The sequence below is a fragment of the Anopheles stephensi genome, chromosome 3 (genome assembly GCF_013141755.1).
Source record: "Anopheles stephensi strain Indian chromosome 3, UCI_ANSTEP_V1.0, whole genome shotgun sequence".
NCBI classification, from domain to species: domain Eukaryota; kingdom Metazoa; phylum Arthropoda; class Insecta; order Diptera; family Culicidae; genus Anopheles; species Anopheles stephensi.
The window spans coordinates 17,682,655-17,707,757 of NC_050203.1; the positions used below are offsets into that span (position 1 = coordinate 17,682,655).

At 44.2% G+C, this 25,103-nt stretch overlaps 1 protein-coding gene across 1 annotated transcript in view; it reads right to left on the reverse strand.

Annotated features, from left to right (window-relative positions):
* The window catches only part of LOC118511240 (mucin-5AC-like), a 52,528-nt gene extending 35,618 nt beyond the window's left edge, over positions 1-16,910 (reverse strand). The window contains exon 1 of the mRNA XM_036054080.1: positions 12,220-16,910. Coding sequence (XP_035909973.1) covers positions 12,220-12,796 — 577 coding nt within the window. The 5' untranslated portion in view covers positions 12,797-16,910. The remainder of the gene's footprint in view (positions 1-12,219) is intronic.
* Positions 16,911-25,103: the final 8,193 nt, after the last annotated feature.

A 25,103-nucleotide genomic window follows, 5' to 3' on the forward strand; every position in this document is an offset into this window, starting at 1 on the left:
CCGGGACAGTTAAGTGTTGAGCATGAGCATGACATTATACATAAGCGCGCTATTAATCTATTTGAGCGTCGGGCTGTTGGGAGGCCATTTCTTTAAATTTTAGTGAGGGCTCATGTAAAGCATTTTTTTGGGGTTGTGCATGTACAGAATTGGACAAAATAAACTATGCCTTGATAGTTATCCAGAGTTGCTTTAATAAATTATTTGAAGTAGTATGTCCTTCGAAGAAAATAAGTTTAACATAGAAAAATCCACCCAAGGGTTAAAAATGTACAACTTGATGTAAATTCTACTCTTTGAAGAATAGCAGCAGCTTCGTCCAATGTGCCGCCTCTTCAGCAGTGAAGCATTGACTCTCGCCCCAAAAGCAATCGCTCTCGTCGATCGGCCTAGCTGACCGGCGGCTGAGATGTCGAACGGAGCAACAACAGGCAGTAAGGATCATCTGAAGCCTGCTCAGTCAGTCTCGCCACCGCCGACGACCAGCCCACGGTCCCCAAAAAGGAGTGAATCTACTTCAATAAATATTTATTTAATACACGTTTATAAGGGATTATGTGTTTTTATAAGCAAGATTAATGACCTTTGGCGTGAGGGTATTGGGCGAGCGAGGTGGGTGGGATAACTTTCGCTTCGCTATATTGCTCTCCTTGGAATCCGCGGCAGAGTGGCTGCAGGTCGATCGCCACTTTGGAGGGTTTTTTTTGCCGGAGAGGGCAGGCGTGAGTCGAGTGATGCCCGAGCGTACCGAAATCGGTGCTTTGGAAGCATCGGCAGAACATTCCCCGGGGAGGCATTTTGCTGTAGTAAACGGCGTTATGATGGCGTTGTTTGTTGAATGGGGTGGGCCGGTTTTTTTTGTTGAGTTTCGATGGCGGTGGAAGTTGGAGTTTTTAAATTCGGTGAAAATTTGCCCAAAACTTGGAGCAATTGTTATCTTTGGTTAAATTGAGTATTCAATTTAATTTAATAAGGTTTATTCATAGCTTCTCTCTTACTGCGTTTAGTTCTATTCAAAGTGAAGAGTCCGCCAATTTTTATGCGAATAAAACCACAAAGCACACGGTACCTTCCAATTTGGCCATATTATCATCCACGCAAATGAAACTACCCACAACAACGATATAATAGTTGACCATTACTTCAGGACGAGCGGGTTTAACGTGTTATCATAAAATATTTGCCAATTACTTGCGATGACATTCTGCCGGGGCGCTACAACCACCGATACAACCAATCCCCGGCACAAGTAACCAGACCCGGTCAGGCCAGTCTGGGCCATTTCCATTGTGACACCAATTTTGCGGGGCAATGATTCTCTCATCAGCTTCCGGGTGCGAGTTTTGGCCACGGTTCCCGAACCACCCAAAACACTGAGCGGGGCAGTGAAGCGTCAGGTCAAGCAGCAGCAGCAGCAGCAGCAAGCTGACGACCGGAGGAGCGCCCATTCAGCGGCCAGTGTTGGCAATTACTTTCCAATTAAAAGTGAAGTAAAATAAAATTTAACTGCATCCATAAAATTTTAATTGATTCACTGAGGACCTCGCGACGACCTGGGGGTGGGGGGAGTTTTTTGGGAGTACGTCAGAACGGTCATACGACCAGCAGCCAACCAGTTTCTGAGTCGGAAAGTTTAGCTTCTCCTGGGGGAAAAACTGTGATCCGAGAAGGAAGCGTGGTACTTGTCTCTACGCGGGGAAAACAGAAAACTGTACCACCGTAACCGGGAGTCGTCAAAAAATAGCGCAGCAACAGCTCCCAAATCCCAGCACCCGCGGTGCGGTTTCTTGAGGTTAAATTAAAGTGCGATAGGTGCCGGTCGGAAATGTTTAGAGTAATGGTCAGTCGTAAAATAAATTTAGCGAAAATTTTCTAATTTCCACCGAGTGCCGGGAACGATTCGAACGAGGAGTGCGACACGCGAGTCATCTGCTGGCAAGGGAGTCCTCCTTACCCCATGCATAAGCTGCTTTGGTCCGGTGCGCTTAAAACGGACACCGGGTGGCGGTGGTGCTGGTTTCGCAGCAGAGATCGTGCGATTTGATGGAAAGGTAGGATAAAGTTTTACGATAATTATTCGATTTTTCGTGCAGCGTACCGGAGGCCCACAGCGAGGGCGTATGGCGATTTGATTGAGTTGGGCTAGAGGCGGCGCGTGAATGGGGGAGGAAGAATCGTTCACCGACTCTGCAGCGCTGCCGTGTAAAGGCAATCAAATTATGAACAAATTGGGGCGAACGACTGATTGAGGTGGAGGTCTGCAAAATTGGAAGGAATTAGGTGCGACTTGTTGGTGGACCGTAATTGGTTATTGGTCGGGGTGGGGCAGAGTTTCGGTGTTTAGGAGTGGTGGTTGCTACTAACGCGATCAAGATTTATTGGGCGTTTGATAGTTTCTGGTGAAGTTTTCGCTAGAGTTTGTAATGCAATGAGGATTGAAACGTTGCATTTGAATAACTGAATGATGACAACTGAGATGGCACAAGCATTTCTCCAAAGTTCTCAAAGTTCAGTTTCCCCAGGTGTTGTCTCCGAAACCTTTGAGACTGAACAATATTACTGAGCAACAAGCCTAATGAAGAAGAATGTTGCTTTCCTTCAATATCAAATTATAATGATGGCGAAAGGCTCCCAACAAAAAACCCGTCCTAATCAAGATTTTGCCCCAAAAAGAACGTCCTACACTGAACGAGGGCATGCATCTGCTCTTTAAAACTGCAGCCAATCACGGGTCCGATGGTACGGTTCCCCCTCCATTAATGCTAAGCCATTGCTGTCACCTAAAAAGTGTCAGATTTGCATCGTTACGTTGTTTGTACTTCATTTATGACGACAACGACGACGACGACGATGATGATGTTGATGGAACGTGCTGACCAAGGCTCAGGTCCAATTTCACATCCCCAAATGATATCGTCCTGTAGGTGTGGCGAAGCAAGGGATTACGGGGACAGGGAACGGTGGCTGGAAACCCGTGTACGTTCGATGTCTGCGGTCGATGTACAGTGCACCGTTGCAGCATGGCAAAACTGCAATGAGGTACAGGCTCTTCGACCCACCGTAACCTTCCCGCTCCTAGCCCCGTGTAAAGCGAACGGTAAACGTAGGCTTAATTTCTCCACAATACTCCCGCAAAAGCTGGAAGTGCCAGTTGGGGGCGTTAGGGCACAGGAAAGGTCGGATGGTCTAATTTCCTAGCGCTGACCCGGTGTGGTCAGTTCCACGCAGGCAGGCAGGCAGCCAGCCAGCCAGTAGTAGTAGTAGCGGTGGTGATGGTGGTGGTCAATTTAGTCGTAATTTACCGAGCTATCGATGCCTTAATCATTGTCTGAAATAATGGGATCATAAAACTACTCAATTAAGATTAACTCGAGAGGGAGCGTTCGGGTTCGGTTTTTACACTTCCCAGGGCCGCGTCCCCCGTGTGTGCATCCGGCACAGCATTTTCCTCTTTCTAGCAGCACTTGAAACTAACCATTATCTATGCTCGGTAGAGCTAGGCAACAATTAAACCTCAAGCTTCATGCGCTTCGTGCGTTCCGGTCGGGTTGATGTTTTGAGACGAACGCAGCAAGATATTTGAGGATGATATCACCTTGGCTGCAGGTTGTGTGCCCCGTGCTCAGCATCCAGTAGCCATCGGTACGATGGGGATATCTTTCATCTTGGGAAGACTTTAAAGAGAGCGTGTTGTGAAGCAAGCGTCAGCTCGATACAGGTTCGCTGGAAGGAAGATGCCTAATGCGGCATGAATTATCCTGTGCATGCTGCATGGGTGCTGAAGCAGCTTTAGTTGTGGTTAAAATGCATCAGTTGTGGTTTGGTGTTGAGACGGTGTTGATTCTTTGTAACAATATTCACGGTTAAAGTTCCTTAGACGAGAGTCTTAGCGGTAGATTTTTGTAGATGTCTTAAATATCTTTAATAGGTTGGTATGATGCATTTTGCGAAAATGTTCTATATGTAAAATATATGATTAAAGGTTTTTCTTTCTCTCTGGTCACTGCCTTCAGCTGACCCAAGAGGTCATTAGGCCAGGGCAGAAGAGGAAGAGTCGCCATTTTAAATTGTTGTTCAGAAACTTACAACTTGCAACAAAATGTGTCCTTTTTAAGCACATTTCAACAATGTACAGACACACCAAATAAGCTCCGGTCGTAAAGCTCTCCCGCGTTAAAGCGAACAACCTCCTTCTGACAGGGTTTAAACATACAAATTTACATGACATTCAGGCCAACCAGCCCAAACTAAGTCGCGCAATGGCTTTGCACCTTTTTTATCACTGTAACAAATGTTGGTGTGTGCCGGCACCAAACACGATCATACGGAAGATATTGCATGTCGGGACTGACCTTCGACTGATCCGATCAGCCAAACAGCACACCGAGTGTGGCAGTAAAAGCGCCTCCAGCCCGGAGCTAGGAGATTTCATAACAGAACGGTTTAAGATTGACTTGAGCCCTCAACGGTGTTTTCGCTCGCTTTAGCAGCTCCACCAAATACCCGGGATGTCCTCCCCTACAGCTACGGGAGGGGGAGGGTTTGTTTGACCGACACTTGTTTGACATGCTTCCGGAGTTCCTTTTGCCCGAAATTCCAATTTACATTACCTTTTACCACACCGGTGTGTTGGTAGTGCCAGCTTTGTGCTACATTTTGGTGGCGCTACCTTCGTTTCCGCATTTAGCTCTGGTTGTTGGTTGGGTGTGCTTTTTTCCTGCTTTTGTTTTGGTTCGTCTTGTTGCTGCTGCTGCTGCAGCACACCCTTCGGTCTTGTTTGGAAATTATGCAAAATCGATACATGCCACTCAGTCAGGGCCGGTGTGTCGTGTCGTAGCAAGTAACCCGACTTTGATGGGGAATGAGGGCTGAGTGTTTGTGCAGTAGTAACCTGTTTATGGTGCGATATGCTAACAACAACAACATTGTTGATGTTTCGAAACAGCAGCAGCAGTAGCAGAAGCAACATTTAATGGCGCTCCTGTCGGATGGGTCGCGGCGAAGTGAAACGTTGCCACCTTCGAGTGGGCGAACCCGTGTTGGATAAATGTTTATATGTGTAACTGTGTGTGTGTGGATCCTTCCTAAAACGGGTTGGATGTGGAACGGAGGCGCCAGTAAACGAAAAACAGCGAAGTGAACAAAATCATCCTTTGAATAAACATAAACGTGTAACCAACGAGACCCAACCTCTACGGCGAAGCCCTCAGTTTCTGAGGGCCCCCCCCCCCCCCGGGGAACGGAAAGAGAAGCGGAGACCACCCGCGGATTTTTTGTTTTCGTCCTGTTTTCCCTTTTTTGTACTTTCAACCACCCAAGGAACACCAAATTCTTCGCCGAGTTCTCGCGTCAGGTTTCTCGTTCTTCGATTACGGAGGTGAATCGGAACAATAGGAACCCGCTCCGTGTGCACTGCGGGAGTCAAGCTTAAACTGTTGACTCGGTTGGGCTTTCCACCGACTCACGCTGTACTCTTGGCGAGGGCACCTGTCTGCTACACTGCTGCCCTCTTTACCATACTCACTCAGTGGAGTGTCTACGACGAGTGGCACCTGTAACGGTTTGGCGAAGCAACATACGATAACGAACCCCTGCTCGATGGTTCATTCGACACCCTGTGATAGAGGAGCGATTTTTGTGTGTGTGCATCTGCCTCTGTGAATATCGTTGGTTATATTTTTACGTGTCGCACGCAACGTCAAAGGCGGAACTACACCAAAATTTGGCACTATTTTGTTTCGCTCTGGAAAAAAGCAAGTTTTATGACGGGGCGATGGGTTTTTTTGGTTGGTTGGTTGTTGCCTCCGCAAGGCCATTTCTGCGTTTTTTTGCGCCTATATTTTCATCTGTCGCATAGATCGCACATTGGAGTCGGGGAGAACTGCACTTCGGCAGCAAGATTTTCGAGATTGACGCCTGGGATGGAAAACAAGCGGAGAGGGTGTGGAAAAGCGGAATAGGGGAGGGGTGCAAGAGGTGTCAAAATTGTTGCACTATATAAGAAGTAGGGCAGCCGGTCCTCGGTCGTTGGATGGATGTAGCGATGATTGGTTACATTATGGTAGTTTGTTTCCATTTGGCCTTCGAACCGTTTGAGGATCAATTTGTGCTGCCTGTCAGATGAAGGTAAGCACATTGTTACAGGAGGAGAAATAGAAATTATGAACTAGCTGGCTGAAACGTTTTTGATAGTAAATCGGCATAAGTTATGTAAAGAGTGTAAAGAGCTAAGCTCAACAAGACGTTTTAGTGATTTTCATTAATTCCCTTCAAAAGATACCTTAAAAAAGAACAAAAGCTATGAAATGAGGTCTTTTGAGAAAGTGCCAGTGCCAAAAGTAAGAAAAACAAAGAATGAGGAGAATAGGAAAGATAATTAAAATCGAATAAATATCTAAAAACTAAGTAAATATCAGATATAAAATTTCAAAAGACACATTAAAAGGAGAATGAGACGAATGGTAGAAAAATAAAAAGATGAGAATAAGACGAATAATATAGAGCAAACGAACAAAGGATGCACTGATTCTTTCGAAGATCATACAAAATATGATAAATAAACAGAAAGAAACGAATAAAACAGAAAATATTTGAAGAAAATAAGAGACCAAAGAAAATAAGAAAAAATCAAGAGAATGTATAAGTTAATAGAAAATTGATAAAAAGATCAATAAGGATAAGCAGAATAAAAAGTAAAAGGAATCAGAAGGACACTTCAATAATTTGACTCATTTTGAAACTAAATATATTGTATCTTAAGAAATGGTTTGACTATCACCATAATATAACTCAATTGACAAGCACCAAGAGCTGTTTGAATAATGTTTCAAGCTTTTGGATCGTCTCAAAGAGAACAGAAAGTCCATCATTAAGGATCCAAAACCAGCCAAACATCACTGCAATAAGTTCCGACAGGAAAACAAGACACCATCGCGTTAAAAACATGGGTTCATTTTGTTTCCCCCGACAAAACACACTGCGCACGAAGAAAATGTCTGTACAATGTTTGCTACGGCGTGAAAGAAAAGTGTAGCACCCTCGGCTCGGTGCTCATTTTCCTTTGGTACACGCACTTCCTGTTGCTGGCAGGTCTTCTCGACCTGGTTTAAAGCGTCCGTTGCTTGGTGGTGAAATGTAGCAAGTTTTATTCCAGGTTCCCCAACAAAACCCAAGCGTCCTGGAGCGTTAAAACGACGCTTTCGTGCGACGGCGGTATCGAGTGTGCGGAAGAGTGTATGGGCAGTGGTGGAACGCGTTTTCTGACTAATTAATGTTCTGCGTCGTGCCAAGCGTTACCACCATAGCTCGAAATCGCTTGACTCCTCGCACCTGACTGCTTCCGGGCGTATTTGATTCTTTTATTAGAGTTTCTTTCCGACCCGCAGCTTCGTTATCAGTTGATTCGATTAAGTTTGCTCCGGCATCCGACATGTATTGAATGAGGGCGTAGAAAGGTATTTAATGGCTGGGGATTTCTGTCACGGTGTAGGTAAACAGTTTTATAAAACGGCGCTTGTAAGTTGTACAAAAATGGGTTACAGGTGTTTTATTTAGTTTTTTATGTACTTTATGACACTCTATACTATACAGGTACTATACAGGATTAATATAGGACTATAAATTAACAGCCTCAGTACTCATGTACGCTTCTAAGGCATGGACTCTGTCTAAATCTCGAATTTCTCGTAGGCAAATGCTCTGGTAGATGTTTGGCTCTGTTTGTGTGAAAGGATAATAGAGAAGCTGCTATAATGATGAGCTCTACGAGCTGTAATGAGATCTCACCATTGTGTAGCGTATTAGATTTGCCAGACTCCTGTAGGCTGATCATGTCATGAGATTGGCACCAGACGACCAATCTGTTTCTAATCCAGAAATGGCAAGTCGAGTCCTCTCGAGGTTGTAGTGCCAAGGAAGAAGTAGTAGACTCATTATATTCGTGGTTGAATAGTTAATTCTATATGATGTTCCATCATATCCAGTTTTCTCAAAATGGCTTCTACATCCGGTTCTGCCGTAATATGCAAATGAAGAAAAAGTCTTACTGTGTACAGTAATTACTGATAAACTTTCATAATCGATGTAATACCCTTTTTTGAAGTGGCTGCATAACTCACCATAATATCTCAATAAGTTTCACAGACAAAACAGCTCCTCTGATTGAGCAGTTTGATGCGTGCAGTCATCCGTTTGCACACCACAGCGTTATCTATAATCCCCTCGAAAACGATTACCACTATGTACAATGCATCATCCCATTTTGAACCACCACTCACCGGGTTGTCACAAATGTTTAGTTGTTCAAAATTAATTATGACTTTTTTGAACACCCGTATCTCCCGCCACCCGACTCGTGGCTTAATTGGACCGAAAAGTGTTAGGAAAAAGTGTGTGTATGTGTGTGACAAAATCCATCGTAATTGGTCGTCACTTTATGGCGACCAAATCAGATGGTAGACCACCACCACCACCATCAGCACTACCTTTAACACCTCGAGGTATATTAGAGCATTCGTACACGTCCACTCCTGTGCACATAATAGTTGTCCCTGTTCCGTTTTATCCTCGATTCCGGAGCTGGGCAGCGGTGGGCAGGGGTAGTGAGATGGAACAAACTGTCCGAACATGTGATGTGACTAATTGGATTATGAGTTCAATCAACGGACAACTTGTTGGACCCGCCGTGCAGGCGTGAGTGTACGAGCGAGCATGTGTCTGCACAAACTTCCTTCCCCACACACACACACACACACACACATGGAGAGACATGGTGCAAGTGTGAGCAAATTGCCGTATTATGTAGCATTCGAAAAGTTTGCTATCGTGTATAAATGATTGCTACCGTTTCGTCCTTCCCGCCACAAACCCACTGGAGAGAGTGACAGTTTTTGACTTATTCCGAGGTCTCCAACACCTCGTTTTCACTCCACTCGAGACCGCTGCTTTTTTTTCTCTCTTCTAACCCTTGGTCATTAATGAACATCCACCACTGTCCGTTGTGAAGGTAAGAGGACATCAGCCCCCAAAAAAAAAGGGAAAATAAATCTTCAACTTGACAATCCCAGGGATGACTTCAGCAAAGCTCACACAGGGTGTTTTCGTTGGAGGTGCCACAAAAAAATGGGTAACGACACAGCAGAAACGGCGAGAATACATACGCAACACGTACGTGCCACGTTCGAATGTGTCGCTATGAATGTTTTACGAGGCAGCTACATTTCATCCACGCAGCTAACGCCACCATGCGTATGATTACGCGGCGGTGTTTGTGCGTACCTGGTGCGTAGTTTTTGTTTTACTTTCTGCTGGGCGTTGCGCGCTGTCCACTGTAGCGTGTTATGCTATTACAGGAAGATACACGAAATAATTAAATGACAACGAGAGAAAACCGTACTCGGGAACCGGGGCCTTGTACCCGATGCCCAACCCGATGCGGGATACGCCGGATATTCGATTGCCGGGCCACGTGGAGAGTATTGGAGTCCAGTGTAATCAAATTAGTGTTAATTTAACTGGCCCACACCGTTGTTCGGGTTGGCGTACCTTTGGCGAGAGAGGAGGGTTTTTTTTGGTTGTGTTTGTTCTAACGCCCACCGAATGCCGTACGGTTTAAAACGTCCGATTCGCGAAAGGTACCAGATAATAATACGCGTGTGTACGCGGACTTACGCGTCAGCTATCCTGTTGTTTTTTTTTCTCGTTCGGCCGGGGTTTAATTCGGGCAGGTCTTTTCCGTGTTGATTACGAATAATGTAAGAATTGTTCGTGAAGTAACGAGCTTTACTCCCGCTTGCTTTCCACGACACCCGATGGCCCCCTAGTGTCGTGAGGACCGTTTGAAGTTGGTCACTTGAACCGTTTGGTACCACAAAATGGTGGTGGTCAGCAAGGCCTGTCCGCCACGACCACCACACGATCCACGAATCCGCTTACGGTGTATGGGACAAATTAGGTTTCACTCGACAGTGCGCAACACAATCAACCCGGGTCGAGAACCCTCGCATGTGATGATGATTGCTGCGGGGGATTTTCTTCGTTTGCATTGTGGTTCGGCTGGCGAAGTGCGGAGTGGGGCAGCTACACGCAAACCGAAGTGCGTGCTGTGGCGAGACGCCTGCGGTCAAGGGGCTATAATAATGTTACGTTAAGGCTTTAGAATTCGGTTAATTGAATGCTACGGCAGAGCGAATGCTCGGTGACGATGGTGCCCCCGGGCTGATTTATGGTTACGGAAGACGGCCGGTTAAAGCTGCTGAGAACGTGGCCGCACGTTTTGATGGAATGGAATTTAAAGTGAGCCGGGATTGAGCACGCTGGGATTGATCGACAACAAAATGATACATTGGATTCCGATTGTCTTTAAGCTAGGGGGTGGAAGAGGCTAAAGAGCGAAAACTGTTACGAGCGACCATGCGTCTCCATGTGTCTGTGGCTACATTTGTCTTTTTCATGTCATGGTTTTGGTGAGTTGATTGTTGTAGTGGAATTTAAGTGGATTTAATTAATGAAATTACTCAATTTGTTTTCAGCAATGCAATGGCATTTAGTGAAAGTTATTGTGTAAGATCAACTGACGTAAAGCCAATTTACACACAAGCATGAAAATCATCTGGAATGGAAATGTTTTGGCGCTAGACGTACTGTTTGCCTGAACGAGAATCAAACAATCGTTCTATTGTAAAATAAAATGTGTCTTAAGAAACTTTAAATTGAAATATATTCAAACGGTTTACAACTCATCTTCATTTCATCGTAAATAAATTGTACTAATCGATAATCCAGTGTGTGGTTTTCTTTCGTATTAAATGGCGTTATTCTTTGATTCTTGGAAAATATGGAAAAAAAGTCCATGGAAGGCTCGAAAATAGAGGCAGTTTTTTATTTCACCCAATCCATCTCACTAAAACATACGTGAAAGTGGTGCCGGTCTAATAGCGATCTTCACACGGCTGGGTTGGTGTTCAAATCCCATTTGGGCTGATCCTGCTTAGTGAGGACTGACTATCCAACTCACTGGTATCAACCAGTCTTGAAAGCCACTATATACAGCTGGTATGACGTAGCCAATTTGTTGAGCCAAGAGGAAGAAGAAGAAGAAGTTCAGGAATACCTTAGGCAGCCTTATTCGTACTTGATGGAGATCGGTCACTGAATAATCTATCGGTCTAGAGATAAGCCAGAACTTCGAATGAGGATTATATCTTGGTCAATCGACAGTTGTGTAAAACTGTTCCAGTGTCAGTCAACAGTCAGTTCCAGTGTCAACAGTCAGAAACTGTTGAGGGCAATCCGAAGATGGCTTTATCGTTAAATTCTTTTTGATCAACGGTCAGAGTATCCTACAATTTAGTCCATGCAAAAGTAGAATACTGTAACCTTACTCACTGGACCTTTTCCATTAATTATTTAGCCAAGATAAATGATTAACTGATCTTCAAGGCTTTGAAACAGCTGAACAAAAACCTTCCTAGAACCCTCCAATATTAGATTCTACCAATAAATGAGCAATGATTTCAGCAGTTATATCTGTAATCTTTTCAGTTTCAGTAACAGGGATTCATAACAGATTATAGAACCATATAAGAACAAGCAAAAGACATATCAAAAAGGGATATTATTGAGAAATCCACACTCAACCGGTTATACTAAGAGCACATGGATAATAAAAAAGAAAACTACTCTCAGTCTTCTGGCAGCTAAGCTGGTTCAGTAGAACTTAGTAGAATGAACTTCTTACAGCAGTTATCTTGATTGTCTCACTCATTGCCTGAGGCAATAGTCGTCTGTGAGGACACTTTTTCGCTTTTTGACTTTAAATGTTATAGAGAAATGTGAAAGCGATACTGGCCTTTCACACGAAAGGACCAGTATCAAAATCTCATCCCTCATTCGCAGAACTAGCTAATTAGAATCCATAATAAGGGATCTATTGTACGAACGAAAAGCTAAACTTCTGATTCATCCAATTCGACGCTCTGCTAATACTTTTTTGAATAGCCAAATGTTCCGCGAAGTCGGGTTTTATTATACATCCTTTTTTTCTAGCTTCTTGGTATCAAACAGTAACAGTCTGCAGTGCTGACATCAGCAAAAATCAATAGCCTTCCAGTAATAAAATCTCCCGGTTCGAAATAAGATTTTCTTGGAAAATCACCAAATCCAACCATCACAATTCACCGGCACACGGTTCGCTATGCATAGAGAACGGAACCTACTTACCGCTCTTGCTTTCCGAAATGTTGGTGTAATAGATCGGCGCAACGCAGCCCTCGGTCGGACTGACCGGGCCACTCGAGTCGTCCTTGCGCTGTACAATCCCGGTGCCACCGTTGCTGCCGGCTCCACCGCTGGTACCACCGTTCGCCACCGTAAAACTAACACTGCCCACAACACTGTCGACGGGCTTCCCGCCGTTAGCTCCCTCGTGCTTGTTCACCACCTCCAGCACACCACCGCTGGCCGGACCACCGCTAATGACACTGACACTGTTCAGCAGCACGAGATTGTTGCTGCCCGCCGGTTCCGCTTTTCCGTTTTTTACAATAACATTTCCCAAGGCACTGGTACCACCCAACACGCCGGTTCGACCGCCCGGTCGGCCCGTGGTACGTTCGGTCGGCTCCTTGAGCGTTTTACCATTGACCACCAGCACCTGTCTGGTGGCCGTTTGATGTTGCTGTTGCTGTTGCTGCTGTGGCTGATGATGGTTGCCGGTGGCTGTTACCACCGTGGTTCGGTTCCGGTACGCCGGCATCGCCGGAGGTTGTTGCTTTTTCACGATGTAACAGCGAGGCATGGCTTGGTTGGCTTACGAGCTGTGTTTGAGTGTGTGTGTGTGTGTTTTTGGATGGAATACAGATCGATCGTTCTTCGTTCGCCGAAGTTCGTTCAGTTCATTGTTGGCTTTTGTTTTTCCTTCTCGCAAGCGATCGTTATTGTATCTAATTAAACCACAGTTCTTTGGGAATTCTCAACTCCCATTCGTATTGCTTATCAGTTTCGAATCACCACCAATCGTGTTTTCGAACAAGTCTAGAGTTTAATTTGCATTTTGGCGCAAATATTGAACCACTCGCAGATAATCCTTCCTTGTGGCGCTTAACGTTGGGCCAGCAGTCTTCATCTCACTCGCACCAGGCAGAGCTGAGTCACGTCCATCATCGAATCTTTCACGCTCACACATACACGCAAAACTGTGTTGGGGCTTCCTTTTTTGTGTGTGCTCGTATTAAACAAACGACCAAAACTCAACCTAGCACCGTTTTGGCTATTATTCACATGCCCCCCACCGAACGCGAAGGAAGCGAGCCTCGACCCAACCACGACACCCGCAGGGTACGCGAGCAGGAAAAACACACTTGTTGGATTTATGAAATATGCTTCCACTGCTTCCCGAAAACCCGAAACCCGAAAGGATGGCGAAGGCGATGCGCACGAACTGGTTTCGCCAAACGATTAGAAAACTCTGATGGGGGTGGGGGTGTTGGGGACAGGCAAGTTGAAGAGGGGCATGGACGGCAAATGTCGAGGCCTGTGATCCGGCGGGAGGAGATGGTACAGGGGGAGTTTATGCTGCGGACTCCATCTCCTTTCGACGATCCGAATCTTCCAGGGACGGCTTCGTGGCCTTCGTGGCACGTCTGTTTACTTGAAACACGCACACACACACATAAGGGTGTATTCAAACATTGACTCACACACCCACACGCGCACACAGGTCTTCGGATGCTTTCCGGTTTGACGCCCCTAGTTTTCGAAGAAAGGTCCTTTCCACACACACACACACACGCGCGCACACGCACAGGCGAGGGACACAGGTGGCGCACAGGGATGAAATGGTGCTGATGATGTTGATTTTGGACGTTTGCAGCGATTCCTTTCACGGTTCGATAGGCTTGATGAGAAGTTTCTCGTTCCCTCTCAGACGCACACACCAAAGAGAGAGAGAGATAGATTCGGCTAGTAAACAGAGTGTGACGTCGGGATTTTGGGTCGGGTCGGAATATTTTTTCCGCTGATCCAGCAACTAGAACTTGGGAGACACTTTCAGCAGCAGAGCGAGAGTGAGGGCGTCGAATATCCCGAGGGGAGGGTTGCTGATAGCCGTCAGCATAAATCTTTCCTATCACAACGCGCTCTTTCCCTTTCCGGTTGGTGCTGACTGCGTACTTATTGCTGGGTAGAGCACTACGGCTAATTGATGCTTCGGGGCTGCGCTAGGAGTAATTTTTTTGTATACACTACAAGTGTGCTAGTAAATGTATGTTTAGTACTACGATGTATGTAGCTCAGGGAATCGTTGTATATGGCCTTCTTATACACCGCTGACTCAGCTACAGTCCTACAGCTACAGATGGTTGATGACGCTCTCTGGTACGACTACTAATTAACACCGTTCTGTTTGTAGTATATTGACTTGGGTTTCCGCTTTCGCTAGTTTTTTTTTCCGAATCGTTTCTAAAATATATATATATCTCTCTTTTATATCATCTACATCTCTTATTCCTCACAGAATGGTTATTGCTTTCGTTGTCTCGTCCTCGATTCTGCTCGATGCGTGGCTACATGTTTGGGGACACCTTTCTGCTTCCGGTTCCGACGTTTTTTTTCCCGCTTAGTTGTCAATTTTTCACATACATATCTTAATATCCCGATTCGCGCTGTACACTAAACAACTCCCCCACCCTCTCTGCTAAGGGTTGCGCACGTGTATGGGTGTTCTTGGGTGCCCAACCATTACCATTAAAAACTCGTGTGTTCCGTTACTGTGCGGCTCTGGAACGGGGGCGGTAAAACCCGAGGAATAGGTAAACCTAACGATGATGCCTTCGGGTTTTTCGGGGCCGTCGACGATGTCGATGCTGCTGCGATACGATGCTATTGTGTCGTTGGGGCAGGAGTCTCTTTTTTGTTACAATCCTCGGCCGAGGCACAGGACCGGAAGGTTGCAAGAGGGCAACACGACGGCGAAGTAATTATTGTGGGCAGGTGCGGACAGGAAGCATTCACGACAACAGCCCATGCAACAAGTAGCTTGTAAGTGGTAGTAAGCTACCAGCTCGCTTTTATTGGTAATGGTTCTCGGCTAGGCCGGAAATCGGGTTGGTAGAAGTCGACCTTTTTCTTTATGCGCGTCGAACCGTTTGGAGTCTCGGCAGAGGTTTAATTTTGAGGAGCAGGTGCCTTGGAGCTGTACAGTGTATAAAACACTTCTGTCACATGCCAACAGGTGCTGATGATGTTGGTGCTGGATGTTCTGGCGTACCTTGCCCACCTGACTGTCCCTCCTACCGTCCACTCGAGCTTCCGGTTACACAATAGCATGTGAAAAATCCTGGCCCGCTTCAAGGATATTGAATCCGGTGTTTGCGGAATCGATTCGGTCGCGGTTGGAGTTCTTCGGCTTCCCAACACAAAACACACTTGTAGCGAAGGTTCTCACTTCTGCACCTGTTCTGGTTCCGATGTTGGTTGTTTAGAATTCTGCTCACCCTTCTGCTCTGAGGGTGTGTGTGAGACTCTTTTGATTTTTCTTTTGCTTTTCGCCCTACAGAACTCCCGTTTTTTACGCCGTGATCCGTGACGCCTCTGGCACGCACGCACTAAAGCTGCACTCTCCGGTATCGGATCGGGACAAAGGCTTTTCACGCACTTCACTCACCTAAACCGTACTTGGGAACGGTCGAACTATGGCCATTGGAGCCATTTTTGCACTGCAACCGTTTGCCAAAAACCTTACCGATAGCCAACCACACCGGGCCCGGCGGCCATGCTTGCTTTTTGCTGTCGCACTGTGGCCACTGCCGATTTTTTCCCTCCTACTGCTGCTGTTGCTCACGTCGGCACTGGTGTCGCACACGGTGTCGCTACCACCAATACATGCCCGTCGGCCACTAGGGTAACTCGGGCGCAGGCAAGTTCTTGCCACGCACACAGATTGAACTTTCTCGCTGCGACAAGTGGGTTTTTCAGTTGTGATTCGTACGATTCGCAGGGACCGACTTGTGTTTGCAGCAAACAAGTTGCTATCATCACTCAGCGCACTCACTCACTCACTCACCCTCCGGGGCACTCATTTCCTTGGCAGGGATGCCTGTGGCGTTCGACACTTTTCAGGCACCCTTCTTCCGGGCGCACATTTTCCACCCCGGTTAACCTTTCCGCATCCGCCTTCTGGATCCTTGTTGATAGCACCCAAACAGGAGTCACTCACGGTGGTGAGTGTCCGGCAAGGACAGTGGCGTGAGAGTGTCGCAGATCCCTTTTCCCTCGCACACACAAGGGGCTCTCGCCGAGTCCGAGCGCGCGCGCGTCTGTCGGTGTGTGTGAGGATTTTTCTTCCCGCCGTCCCGTGGCCCTTCTCTGGACCCCGCTTGCTCGAATGTTCGAAGTGGTTCGCACGAATCGCACACGCACTCTTGCCCGCTTCCGGTCCCGTTTCGTGACGAAGGACGTTTTCGATTCCGTGTTAAAAGGGTGGACCGAGCACGGCCACGATGGAAATGTTGGCAAGGCAGAATCAATCAGAAAACACACATACACACGCACACAGACACACATACACAGAGCACGAACACAGACACAGGAGCGGAGGAAGCACACACAGTAGCAGTAGCACTGGTTAGAGGAAAGAAAACACACCGAAAACTGAACGACCGAGCACCGAGGCAGTAGCAGCAGTGCAGCAACACTTTGCACGGTTGACGGGTTGTTCGGTTTTCGAGCAGCAGCAGCAGCAGCAGTAGTAGCAGTAGCACCAAGCAGCAGTCGGTTCGAGCAGTATTGAGTGTGCCGTTCGCATGCGTTTACTCAGGCCACAGGGGTGGTTGTGTGTGTGTGTGCGTGGGTCCGGCTGGTCTGTTTCTGGGCGCCCTTTACTGTTGCTTCGGTGCTGCGTTGGTGTTGGTTGCGCTGCGTCCGGCGCACTTGTTGTACAAAAGTCGAGCAGTTTCAAGGAGCGATTGCTGCGATGCGCCTGCGCTTATGCATGCATCTCGGTGTGACGGTGTCCTGTTTCTGTTCCGTCGTCCGATCCTCCTATGAGCGATGGTTGGAATGGAATATAGGGACGATTTTCGTTTTGCTGTTATATCCAAATATCTACTCAATTATTGTTTATATGAAACATTAAATGGCTTAATTTTCCAATAAAAGCAATTACAATTTCGGAGCTTAATTTAAATGTTACATCCTTCTTCCTTGCCGTTACATCGGTTAAACGATTCGCAGTGGTAGCGCACCTTCCGAAAAGCAAACAGGCGTACGGAAGCAATCGATAAAATAACACGGTCCCATGTAGTGCTCATTAACATCCTTCATTTTTTATGCAATGACGCAACAAGTTGTTGTTGTTTAAATATTATAGAGATTTTGGACCACTTGGGTCTCTTTCGTCTCTTTTACTGGGATTGTGGATGTTGAAGGAATTGGAATGTTGGATAGGTTGTGTGAGAGGGTTACTGAGACGTTAAGGTGTCCCATTCCTTTCGACTTTAGAAGTATCAGACTATTTTCAATAGTTGAATCTTTTTCTAAGTTTGTACTTGAGTTGTTGAGGTAACTCAGTCCTTTTTTGTGTTGTGGACGACAGACTACTGCAGTAGTCGAATTCACCACATTGTTTAGTTTTCCTCTCTAATGTTGAGTGTGTTTCTTTATTATTGTTATTATATTTTTTTCCCCCTTTTTTTACCGGCTTAATTATATTTGGTTGTATAAGTTTGTTTTTCTTAAAAATTTCAAAACTTTTTTCTCTTCTTTAGAATCTGGTCCTAAAATGCAGTCAATATTGGAATTTAACTTAAGGTGGTGTCGCTCCCTTTCATATCCTCGGCATTCCGTTAGGATATGATGTATAGTGACTTGGGTTCCACAATACTGGCAAAGTGGCGCTGGTGCTTTAGCTAATAGGTGGCTATGGGTTAGATTTGTGTGTCCAATCCGTAATCTGGATAATATCTTTTGATCTTTGTTGTTATCTGGGTCTTTCCAAGGTTGGATTGTTACTTTTACTGATCTCAACAGGTTGTCTATTTCCTTATTCCAAGCTCTCTGCCATGATTTTTCTATTAAATATTTGCATTGTTTTAGTGCATCCCTCTTAGAGATAGGAGGGGAGTTGTCAGTTGGTAATTGTCGACCTTCATTTGCCAGTCTATCTGCTTTTTCATTGCCTATTATACCAGTATGGCTTGGGATCCAACAGAAGGAAATGTTTTTAGCATGGTCTATTGCATCTATTGCCTGAATATGGGGATCTTTTGAACGACCATGTTCTACTGCAGCTAATACACTTGCACTGTCGGAGAAAATTACGGTAGGTCTGTCTGGATCAATGTTTTCATCTGCTGCTATATAAATAGCAGTGGCCTCAGCTGAAAAAATTGATGAGTAGTCAGGAAGTTTTATCGCGCAACTAGAATTATCAGAGTAAATGCCACACCCTGCGGAGTTCATATAGATTGACCCGTCGGTGTAAATTTTGTGATGGTTGAAATATTTACTGTTGATATGCTCTATTGAAATTTGGTATGCTTGTTTATTGTTTTGTCTAAGTTGATCGTAAATAGTCCAGTCTATTTTATGTGAGTTCTGGAACCATGGGCGTTCCGAATTTCTAGTTATTTTTAGAATATCTGGTAGGAGATGATTAGTGGTCCTTTTAAACATGTCTTTTGCTCTCTGAATTAAATTCGGGCATTCTACTCTTTTCTCTAAATTGCGTAAAGCCGTGCCTATCAAACGGAGTGTTATTATCTGTGGAAAAGGAAGAAGACCACTTTCACATATAAGTGATTTTATAGGGCTAGTAATGAATGCACCGGTGGCGCATCTTATAGCTGAATGGTAGATAGGAGCTAAAATATTATTAATACCGTCAAACTCTAAACTAATAAGTTCTATTCCGAACAAAATTTTTGGGAGAAGCCATCCATTAATCAATCGAATCATTATGAGACGAGATGCCCTGATTTTTCCATATCCTATCATTTTGAAGACATTTATGTACGATGTAGAGGATGTTTTGATATTTTTCAGATGTGGTTTGAATGATAGTTTTGAGTCGAGAGTAATTCCTAAGATTTTAGCTTGATTAACGTTCGGAATAATGCTGTTTTCTATTGAAATCTTCTTAAGATTTTTTGTCTTCTGGGTTTTACAAATTCGTAAGATTTTGCATTTTTCTGGTGCTATTTGGAAACCTGTTGAATCACACCATTTTTTTAGATTATTTATGCCAGTTTGGAGAGCCTTTCTCGATTTACTGGAAGAGACATCCGAGGAAATTAATAGAATGTCGTCTGCATATATGAGGGGGGTGATATTATTAGGGACATGTGTGAAAAGGGACTCGATACTAATAAGGAAAAGGGTGGGAGAAAGGATAGCACCTTGCGGAACTCCATTTTCTAAGTGTTTGATTTGCGAAAATGTATTGCCAATACTAATCCTAAAGGTACGGTTTTCTAAAAAGTTTTGTATAAAGATAGGTAAATTTCCTTGGAAGCCCCATCTTTCCAATTGATGTAAAATGCCATGTCGCCAAGTCAAGTCATAAGCCTTGGCAAGGTCAACAATGGCTAGGTCTATGTGTTTATTATTGTTCTTTGCGGTTGTCAATATGTTTTCTAGTGTGGCGAAATATGTTTCCGTACCGTGACCGCTGCGGAAAGCGTGTTGGTTTTTATGGAGTAAGTTTTTAGATTCTAGTTCATGACAGAGTCTTCTGTTAACTATACGTTCGAGAATTTTAGAAATACAGTTTAATAAAGAGATTGGCCGGTAGCTGTCAACGTTAAAAGGTGATTTAAGTGGTTTGGGAATAGGAATTATATAACTGTTTTTCCAGTGCAGCGGGATTTTACCTGTGCACCATATGTTGTTATAAATTTGGAGGAGATATTCTAAAGCACCACTGGGTAGATGTTGAAGTAATGGGTATCCCACTCCATCTGGTCCGGCAGACTTTCCATTACATTTGCTAAGTGCATGAGAAAGTTCTTTTATTGAAAATAGTTTGTTGTATTGTAAATCTTGGGATGTTTGAAAGGATGTTTTTTTTCCGTTCCATAGCTCTTTTGTGCTTTAAAAACTTGTCGGAATAACTATGACTCGAAGATATGGATTGAAAATGTTTTGAGAATTCTTCCGCTATGGCAACTGAGTCATTAATAGGATTTTCAGGGTTGAGTAGGGAAGGGAAATTTGTGTTGGATTTCTTGCCGTTCAAAATGTTTATTCGCCGCCACATTTCCTTTGAGGATATGGACGGATCGATTTCTTGTATGAATTTTTCCCAGCTATTTTGTTTTGATTTAGCTATTAATAACTTGGCTTGTTTATTTGCTTCTTTGTATTTTTGTAATATTGCTGGTTGGATATGGTCGTTAGTGATCGAGGTTGACAATTTCCTGAGCTTTCTTAGGTACTTCCTACGAGTTTTTATTGCTTCAGCAACTTCCTCATTCCACCAGGGAACGTATTTTTTGGGAATTTTCCCACTGCTTTTAGGAATGCTTTGGGAAGCAGCCTCTAGGATTATATCAATGAATCTATGTTCATTTACCTTCATCCTGCTCCACGGAATATTGTTCAATATTTGTTTATATTTTGACCAATCCGCCATGTCGTACTTCCAACGAGGACGGAAGGAAGGAAAATTGTTGTATAGATTAGTAGGATTAAGTTTAACTGTAAGTGGGAAGTGGTCACTGCCATAGAGGTCATTTTCAACAGTGAGAACAAACCTCGATGCTATGTTATCCGATGTAGCACAATGATCTATAGAGCTCATTTGACCGGTCGAAGGATCGATACGGGTAGGTAGGTTATTATGGAGAGGAAATATTTGATTTTGTTGTAAAATGTTATGGATGTCTGTGCCTCGTTTGTTGGTTTGGGAACAACCCCACTGTGTGTTTTGTGCGTTTAAATCTCCAATAATGAGGATAGGATTTGGAATTTTTGCAAGGAGGTTGTTCAGCTCTGTTACAATGTTATTATTATAATTTGGCGATAAGTAAACACTTAGGATATTTAACTCTATTGGGCTTCTAATGTGAATGCATACTGAAGGTATGGAAGTTTTAATGCGAATTCTTGTGTAAGGTATGCTTTTGTGGATTCCCATGCAGGTGCTGTGGGATGTGATAGGGGAATTGTTAGTTATCCAATGATAACTGCTTAGTGGTGTTCTATTGAGCAGAATAGGGTTTGTGTAGGCTTCTTGTAATGTTATTATTTTCGGCTCATGTTTGTTTATTAATATTTTTAATTCATCTAAATTTTTTGAGAAGCTACGTATATTCCAATTCAAAACAAGTTTAGTTTCACCTGGAAAAATTGTCCTGATAGAATTATTTGTAGATTGTGCTGTCATGATTAAAATTTTAGGCTAAAAAAGATTTGCTGATGCGATGATTAGGTTAATGAATTGTTTTTTTTTTTTTTTTCTATTTACGATGTCCTTTCCTTGTCTTTTTGGCCGAGAGTTCTTCGCTAGAGGATGTCAATGGATGCTTGAAGGTGGATGGTTTGTTATTTTTATTTGTGATAATTGTGTTACCTGCGGTGTCTTCTGTATCTGAGTCCGAGATGAGGTTTTGGCATTCAGTTTTGTTCTGTTTTGTTTGAGTGAATTTTTCAATGGTTTTTGTGAGAACAGCAATCTGGTCTTTCAGTAGGTTAACAGTTTGAGTGAGATTTTCTATAATTTTATCTTTCGGGTCTATTGCTTGGGCTGCAGCGATTCTTTGTTGAGCAAAACTGTTTGACATTTGCTTATGCGTGTTTTGTTCGTATGCTAATCTAGCCTCGCGGAAGGAGCAGTTGTTGTCGGTTTTAATTTTTATAATCTCCGCTTCTTTGGTGTAGTGTGGACATTTTTTGTCAAAAGTGTTGTGATGTTCGTTACAATTAACGCACGTTGGTGACACTGTGCAGTGACCGTGGGCATCTTGTCCGCAATTTGCACAGATTTCTTTGTTTGCGCAGTTTTTCGTAGTATGGCCAAATCGGAGGCATCTGTTGCAGCGCATAGGTCGGGGATAATAAACCCTTGTTTTTATCTTCTCTAGCCCGATGTACACATATTCCGGAATTGCCACTGCTTGCATAGTCACCACATATGCATTTGTTTGCACAATTTGGCCATTCACTCTTTTTGTGAATCTGTATACGTCGGTGATACCTTCTGCTCCCATATGTTCTATTATCTCTTCTGATTTTAAGGCGCCAATCGAGCTGCACGTAAACACAAACTTTACGGCGTTCAGTGTAGGATGTGGTGTAATTGAGATCTTGTCGCCGTTCATCAAGGAATTGATCTTCTGCAGTTCGGTAAACACTTTTTCTGATCGTGTTTCCAGCAGGAATGTTTTGGAATCCAACGGTCGGCCAGTAACAATTTTACCAATTGCACGTTTAATCGTGTCGCTCAGTATCCATGGATTCGCGGGAAGGGTTTTTTCCCCCACTGTACGTAACAGCAAAAACCGTTTTTCTCCGTACTCGCCGTTTCTATCCATATACAATGGCAACGTTCTCCCCCTCTGCTCTATAGTAGAGAGTGGGGGGAACATAGCTGCGGCCGCCGACGGGCCCGTCATTGGGATTGTTTGACTTTCTCAGAATCTGTCGTTTTGCGTGCACTGTGACGTTAAAAAAAAAAAAAAGGGGGATTTCGCTAGGAATAGAGGAGTAGCAATATCGCTAACTAACACACACAAACACACACAATATCACTCGTGAGTCGCGCGCGCAAGAGAAAACACGTCCGATCACATCAACGTTTCGACAGCAACTCGACGCAACAAGTGATTTGGTGTGTTGTTTAGATCTTCATTATCAATGCAAGAGGTAACAAATCTCTTTATAATCGTTACAGCAACCGGAGGGACAATATGATTTAGTCCCACTTTTTGATTAGTTTAGATCATTTTTGCATGATTTTTTTTACTATATTTTTGGTTCATACTAATTAATTTATTTTTTTTGTTTTTTATACGTTTTCAAGTCATATTTTTTATAAAAATTGATTTTGAATTTTGAATTACTTTATTTTGTTAGATCTTATAATATTTCATTTTAGTAGTTTGTAATGGCCGATGCCTTCATTTTTTCTTCTTCTTCTTCCTTGGCACTACAAACTTGAAAGGTTTCGGCCTGCCATTTCTGGCTTTCGGTTACCTGATTTTACCCGTAGCAAAGTAGCCAGATCTGCGTACGGGGAGAGGCAGTCCGGATGGGATTTGAACCCCGGTCCTTCCGTGTGAAGACCGGCGCCGCTGTCACATCGGCCACGGGACCACCCGTCCGTTTCCGTTTGACTATCCATCCTCGCAACCACAAAAGGAATGTTCTTCATTCCTATCCTGATCCAAATTCGAAAAATGTTATGCGCATAGCATAACCGCTAGGCGCAAACATTATTCAGACTTCAACTATGATACGAGTTTACAGCCCACTTTTTTAAATATCTTTCATATAGCAAACAAAAAGGACTAAAACAACATATATAAAAATACAAAACAATTAAAGACACATGAATAATCAGGGTAAACAGCTAAAATCGAACCAAACTTTTGTATTGCAATCAATTACAATCGGTCAACCATTGCCAGTTGTTGATTTAAATTGTCGCACAAACGACCAGCCATAACTCAATCGAACACGTACCAGTAATACCCGCTTTGGTGAAAGTGCATTCCATTTTCCCGATACCCACCACTGTCCTTCGAACGTATATGAAGAAATGAATAGATGCACCATAATAGCGCGACACCGTAACACCGATCGGAACACGAGAAGTACGCAAAGTTTTTCGGGGCTCGAGTGTCGCAGCGGGCACTTACTATTGGCGCCCGCCGCTCGTACGAACGGTTCGCTTGGCCAACGGCGATAAACATAATTCTAAACATAATTTTACAATTTCTGTACGGACAATGAAAACACGCATAACACAAGCCCGTGTTGCAGCGCTCCGGTCGAGGTCGAGTGGTTGAGGAAAAGTTTTCCATCGAAAACGATTCTTTCCGTAGCTCGGCTGCCGGTCGTGCATTTTCGGGGAGGAAAAACTTTTTCCCTCAAACACCGGCGACCATTGGGGCTGGAAAACGCAGGGGAAGCGACGTTATCGATGTGTCCGACAATGGTCGTACGTTTTTCGGGCAAACCGTGTAGTTTGGTCAATGCAGGTCGAACTTTCGGAAAGCGGACGGTTTTCCATGCCGCGTTGCCGGTTGGAGTAACATGGTTGGAGCGTATAGGACTAGCACATGAGCTCGTAACACGTAACGGGGACGGGGCAGGGTTTGCCTTGAACGCTTTGCGGGAAAACACAGGCCGGGAAAACAAACAAGTTTCCAACAGCTTAATGCACCGCGCACTGCACACAGTTGCGTTTTGACGTCGTCCTCGAGCGTCGCACTCTTGGTTCGGCAAACGGAGAAACATTATGTTGTGTTATGCTGGCCGGGTTTTGCAGCAGTAACACCATACGTTATTGTTGTTGCGAGGATGGTTTTATGGTTAGTCAAACGGAAACGGACGGTTCGGTTCGGCAAATAATTGAATTGCAATTTAATTTGTAGGACAAATATAAAACGAGCCACTGTTCATTGTCGAGAGATTGGTGTAAAAGTTGTGCAAGAAGTATAAAATTATGCTTCCTTTTAACGAAGCTTATGAAAGATAGAAGCACTGAGAATAAACTCTCTATTGTAGTAGTTGGCAGTTATTTGTTTGATTGCTATGTCTCGCTGACTTCTTCGATCTATTCCTTCATATCCTTCTCTTTGTAATGGCAATGTTTGTTGCAGTTTGTTTTGTGCTTGCTGCTGCAAGTAACTGCAATGCGGTGTATTTGAAAAATGGTTGTTGTTATGTTGCAGATACTGATTGCTCCGGTTCTGTTAACAAATCCGAATCGTTTCGCTGCTGTTATCTGAGTTGTATAGACAGCTATTTGGAGAAGTGTCAACCTCACACCAACCACCAAGAGTAGCGCAGAGGAAAATAATATTTCTTGTAAAGCTTAGTAATATATTCTTAAACAGTTTCATGTAAAATTTATTTAATACCTATGTTAAACTGAACTAATTTAT